The sequence below is a fragment of the Diceros bicornis genome, chromosome 23 (genome assembly GCF_020826845.1).
Source record: "Diceros bicornis minor isolate mBicDic1 chromosome 23, mDicBic1.mat.cur, whole genome shotgun sequence".
NCBI classification, from domain to species: domain Eukaryota; kingdom Metazoa; phylum Chordata; class Mammalia; order Perissodactyla; family Rhinocerotidae; genus Diceros; species Diceros bicornis.
Window position 1 is genome coordinate 21,827,798 of NC_080762.1, and position 10,590 is coordinate 21,838,387.

Consider the following 10,590-nt stretch of genomic DNA (forward strand, 5'->3'; position numbering starts at 1 on the left):
TATTTAACACATCATATTATAACATCTCATTATAGGATTTTATACAGTCCCGCTAGATTGAGCTGCTCGTGGCTGGGGAATGCAGTATCTTAAATATCTGTACTCAGCACTTGGTGCATTCCCTGATGGCTACCTGATAGCTGTACAAAAGTAGTGGTGATGAGCAGGAGTTTTAGTTGGCCTGTTAATTTTGACCCTGTATAGTATGGAAAACTGATTCAGAGATCCTGGTCCAGCATCTTTTTCCTGTATCTATCACATTGAAGCTGTGTAAGTTGGCTCTCGTGTTCTTTTTTTTTTCAGTCAAGTTAGGAATCCACAGCATATCTGACACATCTAGTTCTGTTCTTTTACTTGTGGATTCACTCCTCTATGGGCTATTGTTCTCTCTCCACCATTTTATAATTTTAACTTCCCAATGTTATTACAATGCTGGCTCCAGTCTGCCCTTGGGTACTGATTGACATCCAGAAATTTCAGCTGTGATTGAAGTAAGGCGGACTCAGCTTTAGCTGTAGGATTTTTTTAATATTTTTATTTTTCTCACTGTCATTATGTGTTCTTCTCAGTCTTTTTCTTTTTTTTTTTTTTTTTTTTTTGGTATTTCTTCTCATCTTTAAATCTTGATCTTTTCTGTGCTTTTTCTTCCACACGGGAAAGTGGGTGCACTAGGGTGCTTGTCTTTTATTGCTTTTTCAGCTAGAAATGAGAATACCTTTTGATTTGGCTTAATGGCCTGGTGGTGGATTAATCTCATAGTATTTAGCTCCTCAATACTTGTGTTGCTAATATCAATTCTAAAAAAATTTTTTTTAATTTAGTGATGAGATTCTTATAGGGCCTTGTTAAAATCCATAAAAAATAAAAGAAATATTACCATAGAAAATAAAAAGAATAAAAGAAATGTTACTGTAGAAAACGTTTTAAAAATCTGTAGTTCAGAACTTAAAGTTAGGGCCATTCTTTTTCTCTGTTATTTTTTTTTTTTTTTTTTTTGGTGAGGAAAATGAGCCCTGAGCTAACATCCGTGCTCATCTTCCTCTATTTTTTTTATGTGTGGGACCACTGCCACAGCATGGCTTCATGAGCAGTGTGTAGGTCTGCGCCCGGGATCTGAACCTGTAAACGCCAGGCCACCAAAGCAGAGTGTGCAAACTTAACCACTGCGCCACCGGGCCAGCCCATTCTTTTTCTCTTCTTCCCTTCCCCAATCCCATTTTGGCTCTTTGAGTTACTAAATTTACAAACCCACAATTAAGCCAGAAGTCAAAACAAATGTCATAGTATCCATGTTGCCGCATGTTTGTATTATAAGTCAGACCAGTGCCCTGAAATGTCTATGCGAAATGCTTAACGATGATATTTATAATTCACTGTATCTTTATTATTAGATCATTATCTCACAAGTTTGGTTTATTTGCTTATGTAAAGAAAAAATAACAGCACATTTGGGCTAATTTGTTTTACCAATCTTGAGTTTATAGTGTTACTCCTACTATTTTATTAATTTTTATTAAAATGATAAAGTTTCAGTACTTATATGGTGAGGGTTAAAAACTAATGGTATAAGTAGTAGGATTTAGCCTCTGCTGTGTCTCTGGGCTCATCTACTTCACCCCTCTTCTCACAATACCCAGCCACATTGGTCTTTCGGTTCTTCCTTCCAATCTGCTAATTCCTTCTTGCCTCAAAGTCTTTTTGAGTTTTCCCTCTGTTCAAGATACTTCTCCCCTTTTCCCACCCAAAAGCTCTTCATTCTTCAGGAGGCGTCTCAGGTGTCACTTCTTTGTGGTGGCCTTCCCGACCTCCCACAGTTCTGTGCTCGTGTCTGTAGGCTGAGCTTCTTCACAGCACATGTCCCGGCTGTAGTGTTGTAATCCCACAGAAGCAAAACCTCCAAAAGGCCAGGAATGTCCGTGTTGTTACATTGACACCTTGAACCACTATCATCTAGCACAACACCTAACACAAGGCTGATTTTAGTTACTGAATTCATAAATAGTAAGATTGTATATGACAGCTTTTTATATCTTAAGGTATATTTAAAAATAAAATGTATACATTTTATATTTCAAAATGTGTTTTAATCTCTTCCCAATTTGTATTTTTAGATGTTAAGGAAGAAGATAAATCCAAGGACAATAGTGGTGAAAAAACAGATACCAAAGGGTAAATTATATTCCTTATCTAGTCATTTTTATATACTATAAAAATAGTAAACACATTTACTCGGGGGGGGGGGCTGTATGTGTTCTTTTCAGAAGTGCTGGACTGGACCTGAGGACATCATTAAGTTGTATGAGATGCTCTGAGTTTTAGTCTGTGTTGGTGCATAAGACAACGTATGCCATCTTAACCATCAGTTTCTATGTCGTCTGCTTGACTGCTCATCTGTCATTTATGTAGCTTGCCTTAAAAAAATTACAAAGACTGATAATAATCAGTATTGTAACTGAATATAAATCAACTTGTGTTTTTGTAGATAATTTATCTGAGACTTGGTTTTGCTGTTAACTTTTCTGTAGGCACCTGCCGCGTCATCTTTCACGGTGCTCTTATTTCTGTATACGTGATTTTTTAGTGTTATGAGATGGGTAAATTTAAGATACACTGGGCTAGCCTAACACGATCAAAAAGAACATAATTGAGATTTTTATTGTCAGAAAGCATGTTGTAAATGCTTGGCCACACGTATTTTTGTGCTAGCCTTTATAGGACAACTTGGAATAGATTGTAGAGCCACTAGAAAGATCAAGGCAGACGGTCCTCCAAAGACACCAAGGTGTGATGAGCTTACGTTTTTCCTGGCTTGAGCCTCCAGGACTTGATCAATGGGTCAGTGCCTTTAAACTGAGATTGTGCCATTTTTAATGTTTCATGTCACCTCTTTTAACAGAGCCAAATCAGAACAGCTCAGCAACCCTTGAATTTGAGAGTCTCACCAATTTCAGAAAAAAGTGAGAAAATATTGGAAAGAAAAATGTTTTCTTTTTGAAGACTTCTGGCTTCATTTTATACTACTTTGGCATGGACTATATTTATTTTCAAAAATGGCTTTTTTTGTTTTTGTTTTTCTTGGCAAGTTTTATGGTGAGTTTTCTAATTATGAAGCAAAATTTCTTTTCTCCACCATGCTTTATGTGATAGTATTTAAAATTGATGTGAGTTATTATGTCAAAAAACTGATCTATTAAAGAAGTATTGGCCTTTCTGAGCTGATTTTTCCATCTTTTGTAATTATCTTTATTAAAAAATTGTACTTGGATTGTCTTCTGTCTGTTTATTACAACATAAAATCTTTTTTTGGAGGCTAATGATTAATGACGTGACCATCTCTGTAGAATTAAAATACTCTAGAAGTGAAAGATACCAATTACAACTTTAAAGACATCCATTTACTATTTCTTGAGGAAAGAGTATTTACATTAATTATTTCTTAATGCAATAGGATTTTTACCATCTTGTCCTCTATAGGTTAGCCAGTTAATATTGGTGAAAGTTGGCACATCTCATTATAATAATTTGTCTCTAAAATTAATAATGCAGGGCCAGCCCCGTGGCTTAGTGGTTAAGTGCGCACGCTCCTCTGCTGGAGTCCTGGGTTCGGATCCCGGGCGCGCACCGACGCACTGCTCCTCCAGCCATGCTGAGGCCGTGTCCCACATACAGCAACTAGAAAGGTGTGCGGCTATGACATACAACTATCTACTGGGGCTCTGGGGGAAAAAATAAATTAATTAATTAAAAAAATAAAATTAAATTAATAATACAAGCTATGCAGTTCAGATACAGGAATCATCTTTGAGCTGAACCAAAGATTCCCCAAAATTGGAAATGGAAATTCTGAATTGAAATAAAAAATCCATAACCAGAGAAGGAAACTAGCTTCTAAGTATGTGGCTCTTATTTGCCAACCCCCACTGTGTACCAAGTAGACAAAGAATTGTATGGTTGTGTTTGACCAGAACTTTCCTGTGTTTATATTAAGTCTGTCTAAAATGAAATGTGCTATTTAGACAAAACCTGGTTCTTTACTGCATTTACATGGCATCCAGGTTCCACTGTTACACCTAGGTTTCCAAACTGAGGAAATAAACACTTAAGAGAAGTAGTTTATCATTCAATTTATTGAGTGTCCACCCATTTTAAGGCATTGGGTAGGTGAGCAACTGAACGTAGTAGAAGATGCCTGCCCCCTCAGCTGACATCCTAGTGGTAGAAGCAGATGAATGGGGTAATTTTTAGTACTAATATGTGCAAAGGAGAAAATAAAACATTTCAGGAACTTGCCAAAAGCAATGGAATCTTTTTGCCAGGCCTAAAATTGATTCTTTTGAGATAAAAGTTATAGAATGTGAGAAGACAGATCAGTCATATGTCTTCCTCTGTAAGCCCCTGTGTTAGGAAATATTTCAGACATGCACAGAAGCACCTGGACTTCTGTAATGAATAGCCACTCACCCACCTGGATTTAACAGAGGTTTCACTTTTGCCGTTTGCTTCAAGTGTTGTTTTTTTTCCCTTTAAATAAATTATGCAGAAGTTAGAAGTCCTTATGCACTTTGCCATTTAATTCCTCTCTCACTCTTCACAGGTAACTGCTATTCTGAAGTTTGTGCATATCTTATCCGCGCTTTTTTAACTTTTGCTGCATATCTGTCAGCATATAAACCTTTGTGACGTTAGAAATTATGGAACTCAGTTCTTCATTAGGGGAATAGTGAAATGTAGTGATTATGAAACACAAATAGTATCACATATGGACGCTTTTGTAACTTTTCTACGTTTTATATTGTGATCTGCTGTTGAAGTATAGTTCATTTTAACTACTATATATTAATGTTCCATTATAAGGACCAAAACTCCATTTCACTACTGTAGTGAACGTCCTTGGGCCCATTTAGGTTTTGTTTTCCTATTTACAAATAGAAGCACTTACATAAAACTAAAACATCAAGAGAATTATATGAAAAAACACATTTGGCCATATGACTTGGTACAACATTAATACACAGAAACCAGCAGCTGTTAATGTATCTAAACACCAATCAGAAAATCTGTTAAAAGAATAAAGACTCCATTTAGAATAGCAACAACAAAAAAATTTCTAAAAGTAAAAGCAAAGAAGCTGTGGTTCTGGTGTATAAGTGAGAAAGATCAGTGTAACATAGAATGTCAACATAAATACCCTGTACATTAGGAAACTAATATTGGATAAAAATGATACTTCAAATTGGTGAGGGAAGAGAGATTATTTCTTAAGTGGTTTTGGGTTAAGGGGTAGCCAAATGGAAAAAGAAGTTTTATGCTTTCCACCGGAAGAAGAATCATTAGTTGGAAAGGGAAAATGAAACCGTTAAGTACTAGAAACTATAAGAGACTTTTAAGAAGGTAATTAGAGTCAAGAGGCCTTTCTAAGTATGACACCAAGCCTCCACTATAAAAGAAACAATTGATCTATTTGACTAAAAAAAATTCTCTAGGCTAACAAAAAATGTGTGAGAAGTGACAAATGGTGGAAAGTGTGGAATTGCAACTTGTCACAGTTCAAAAGGCTAATATTCAATGATAGTTTTTTTTAAAAGACATGAAGGATGTGAACAGTTAACTGGGAAAGAAATACAAATAGTTCTTAAATACAAAAAGATTTTTGACCATACTTAGGAAATGCAAATTAAAAGCTATGAAGATACTTTCTAATTTTTTAAGCTACCCTGTTATAACTTTAAACAGCTGTTGGCAGGAGTTTGAGGAAATTGTATGTTGCAGTAGGGTGTGTAAATCATGACCTTGAGTTTAATTTGACATTCTATATCAAAATTACAAATAATCTGATTAAAAATTCCGCTTTGTACTTTATTTGGAAAGTGACTCAGAAATCTTCATTATGCCACATTGTTTAAAATAATAAAAGATTAAAATCTATGACTTAAATGTTCAATAGAAGATGAGTTAAATGATAGGAAAGAATATCATACAGCCATAACAAGTATGAGAACTACGTCCTGTATATGGAAAGATCTTCAAGATACGTCATTAAGTGAAAAAAGAAAGGGATGCTACCTTTTGTGTAAAAAGAAAAATATACAAAATTACTTGCCCCTGAAACTGGTAGCATTGGCGCGTTGGCTGCTTTCATGGGGATTTGAATGCTGGACCATGTGCATATGATGCAAAAATTTTAATGAAAAATGCAAACGTAATTTCTGGTCAAAGGGTTAGAAGTTTTACACAACCTTACAGCTTCCTTTTTCTTGTCTCACATTATCTCTTGAGATGACGCAGATTCATGCAGTTCCGTGTTGCTGGGACAACAGTGACTATCTTAGTTTGATTTCTTCCCAAGAGAAGGAAGAATTGCCATGTGGCTAAAAGCCCCAACACCAAAGATAAAGGTATATGTCATCTGGAAGAATCATGGGGTCCTGATCGGGGTAAAGTTGCTATCAACTATCACTATCATTTCATTTTTTTAAAACGACACTTTAGACCTCAACTCAGGAAAAAAAATGTCCTTTATTAATTTAGTGAAGACGTTGCTGTATTGTCCTTAATTATTCTCATTTCCTTGCAGCGTGGGCAAATGCTTCCAAATCAGCATTGGTACTGTGAGGTAGTTACGTAATAACCAATCTTTGCCCTTCTGCCCAAGCTTCCAGCATTCTGTCAATAGGAGATTCTTCCAAGTTCTTACATTGAAATAATTTACCTGCACCTTCTGATTTCTGTGGCTTCAGTAGAAATACTGCTGAAGCTTCTCTGATACCTGGGATTCATGACAGTTCTTATTTATACTGATATAAACGACATGGATTTTCAAGGTTTTAAATGAAAACTTTGATTTGTATGCTATTGTGAGTAGTAAGTTTCAATAGCTTAAGATCTCTTTTTCTTCACCATAATCTTGTGCAAGTCACTAACTTCTCTGTGCCTCAGTTGCTTCTTAATATAAGATGAGGAAGATACTAGTCCTTACCTCATAGGGTTGTGAGGATTGAGTTAATATTCAATAAGTGTCAGCTGCTATTGTTAGAATGTCAGGTAAAGGGAGACAGATGGTGCCAGAGTAATCTTAGATCTTCTTAAATCTTCACATGTTCTTTAGACGTCACATTACTTGCATTTGAGCCTTTAGTTCTACTCTGAGCCTACAGGTATCAAACTGCTAGGTCATGGTGGATAGAGAAGCAGTCTTTTGACAACGGATTTTAGCAAGGAAGCTAATAAGTTTCAGCAAATTTAGAGGGATCTTAATGTCCCTGCAATTTACTTGAGGATAATCTGTCAAGCAAATGGTTGTGAATGGATTATGGAAAAAATAAGACTATTATTTTGTTCTTCGCTATTCACACGAGTAGCAGTGTTGATGTGAAGAAATAATCCTCAGGAGGGTTGCAATATTTAGAAGCTGCTCAACAATTTCTGCATTTCCCTATCTCACCACAAGATGGCAGATAGTACATTGTTTAAAATTTTTCCCATTATTTTGTGCATTTTCTGCTGTAGACACTTGGTGGTCCATTTAACAAGCAGAGTAACACATAAACAGGTTCTTTTGAATCTTATTTGAATTAAACTACAATTTGGCCTGCTGATTTGGGTTTTTCTTTAAGTAGAACAATTATAATACAAATTCCTGAGCTTTACATCCGTAACACACAGCAGAGTGTATCTGGTAGTAAATGGTTACTTGTGACTTTTCTAGTCAAGAGTAGAGTGGACATGAATATTAGAGCTAGAATAATTTTTTATTTTGGCTGGAGGTGGAATCATTTAATATACATAATAGAAAAGAAAAATTGAAATTTATTTCTAGAAAATGTGGCTTAGTGTAATGAAATTAATATGCAGAGGCATTGGATTCTTCTACAACTTCTGTTACTAAACTAAATCCCTAACCACTTTGATCTTTAAAGTTCTGACACTTTACAGAGTTGTGATTAGGATTATTAATAAATTCTTTTCTGGTGGGATAAATTATAAAGAGTAGATTCCTTGATTAGATTCTGTTATTTGCTCTTTATTATTTTTAAGAATGTTTACTCTAAATGTTGAGGAAATATGTATAAATTAATTAATTCTAAAATAAAATTAATAGTGGAATTCTGAATAGGTAAGATTTTTTGCCAGGCCCGCCTTGTGACCAGTGGTCTGTGTTTAGAAGTGAGTTTAACAAAGTTAGGATTGAAATCTAAGACACTAATCTCTTTTGGGTTGTGAATTAATTTTGGGGTCCATTGATAAAAGCTTCCAGCTGCTTTCATGTATCATCTAACTAGTTATCTTTTTTGTTTCTTCAGAAATCAGCATTTCAAGGGTGACTTCCAGTCACATGGCCTATACTTAGTAGGCTGATGTACAAGTAAAACTTTTCAATAAACAGGCAAGTATAGAGAGTCAGTTCCTAAGCTAAAAGAGAAAACTACCAAAATTGCTTCTGCTTAACAAATACTAACAAAAGGTCATCATGTTCTGGCAACCAATAAACTGAATGTCTAGTTTGAAGCGACAAGAATTTTTATGTTTTGTTTTTTTGATTTCACTTATGCTATGTCCTAAGGTGAGAAAGGCACTTCAAAAATCTTATTCTGCAGTGTAGCAGGGAAGTTCGAACTTGTGTGGCCTCTGACTAGATTCCAGGTGAGACTGAGGGGCGTGAGGGCACCCTGTGTGCTCCCGTGGCGCAGAGCAGCCTTCCAGGGGCAAGAACGGGGGACCTACGTCTCACACTTTTAGATGAGCTGGATTCCTCTTCTCCAGAGGCTCTACCTGAAGTGGACATACAATATTTTCCAGGAAAAGATTTTCTCTACCACCCCAAAAACTGTTATTAGCTATTATCCTGCCCATCAATCAATTATGCAAATAAAACTTCTTTTTGGTGAATTAGAAAAAGAAAGTACTATTGCTTTCAGACACGTGTATTTGTCTAGTTTCTTGTATACATGTAATAGGCTTAGGTACAATTTCTGTGCTATTCCATTTTGATGGTGAATACCCTTGTGAAATCTGCTTGAAAAGCAGATTAACGTATGATATATCTTTAAGTTGATGGTAAAGCATTGGGCTTTCTTCATTTACTGACTCTTCTGCCGTCCTATTTCTAGAGTTAGGCAGAAAACTCTGTCAATTCACCTTATTGCAGATCCATTTATGACTATGATGGGCAATAAATCTGATTTCCCAGATATGCACCCTGGACTCTAGTAGTTATGTAATGTAAACAGCCTTATCTTAAACTCATTCGTGCATCTTACCTGACCTCAAAACACCATCAACACTTAGAGCAGCAATGGGTAAAGAGCGCTGGAAATCATAAATATGGAGCCAGCCCCGGCCTTTACGTATACAGCTTTGCTTTGGCCAAGTCATTTAAATCTCTATGCCTCAGTTTACTAATCTATAAAGCTGATTAGGTAACAGCTGATGAATAACGATGTTTTCCCGTCATTTCTTCTCTTTTACCTGTGACAGATATCACAAATTGATCATTGCTTTCTGGCCTTAAAATCCTTCTCAACTAAGACAGCCACTACAATTAATCAGAGTTGGCATTAAAGATGAAAAACTTTGCCATCCCTGTGCTGCAAGATCTTTAAAGTCCAAAAGCAACAGTGTGACTTCATGTCTGTGCATAATAAATATGCAATATATTTCTTGTCTGTTGAATATCATATACTTACTAGAAATTCTTTTTTAACATCAATCTTTTCCTCATATCTAAACATTTACCCACAGAGATTCATTTTTAAATTTTTAAGTCAATTCATTATATCAAGAATTGCTCTTGGAAAATACCATAAAGGTCAGAGAGACCAGAGTTTCCCTGTGTCAAACAGAGTCCAGTAAGGAGAGAGAAGCCACGCTGTAGTTTAATATCTGGAAAGTTTAAATATAATCATTAATTATAACAAGATTGGAGTGATGAGGGATTGCGTAGTAAAAAATAAAGAGAATGCTAAAAAAAAAAATGCAGGAATAATGATATAAGGAACAGCCACTACCCCTAGGGCTGAGAGAGAGTGCCCAAAGAAGAGCCCCCCCCAACCCCACCCAGGACTGAGATGCAGACTGGCGAGGTCATATTATGGCTCACTGGGTGGCAGAGAAGTCACTAGGGAGTTGCACAGGTGGAACTTGCTGAAAATCCTCTCTCTAGGGTGCTAGGGAAAACGACTCATGGAAGGGTGTCTTGTGAAAGGAACTCTGCCATGAAACTGCTTGAGCCGCCTGGGCGGGTACAGCAGAAACTCCTGGCTGCTAGGTGCTGCTGGCCATCGTACACGCCAGGGGCTCAGTGCTAGAGAGACTGGTGATGCAGGAGCTAGAGAAGTGACTGGTAACGCAGGAGCCAAAGAAGTGATGGGTAATGCAGGAGCCAGGGCTGGAGAAGCTACCCGTGCCGCAGGCACCAGGTGCTGGAGAAGCCGTGCACGCTGCAAGGACCCGCTGAGAAGAGCACACCAGAACCAGACAAGAGAAGCCCCTTCCTCCTCTAGCAATCTCTACCGACAAAGAGGTTAATATCATGCCAGCTGGCAAAGTAGAAATATTTAAAATACTCAACTCTGATATTGCCATGCAGGCAAT

At 36.7% G+C, this 10,590-nt stretch overlaps 1 protein-coding gene across 3 annotated transcripts in view; it reads left to right on the forward strand.

The window, feature by feature from the left end:
* HDAC2 (histone deacetylase 2) overlaps positions 1-3,265 on the forward strand; it is a 29,109-nt gene extending 25,844 nt beyond the window's left edge. For all 3 annotated transcript variants that reach the window (XM_058566420.1, XM_058566421.1, XM_058566422.1), the window contains exons 13-14: positions 2,112-2,169; positions 2,897-3,265. In XM_058566420.1, the coding sequence (XP_058422403.1) occupies positions 2,112-2,169; positions 2,897-2,927 (89 nt within the window). In that variant the 3' untranslated portion in view covers positions 2,928-3,265. The remainder of the gene's footprint in view (positions 1-2,111; positions 2,170-2,896) is intronic.
* The last annotated feature ends 7,325 nt before the right edge of the window (positions 3,266-10,590 follow it).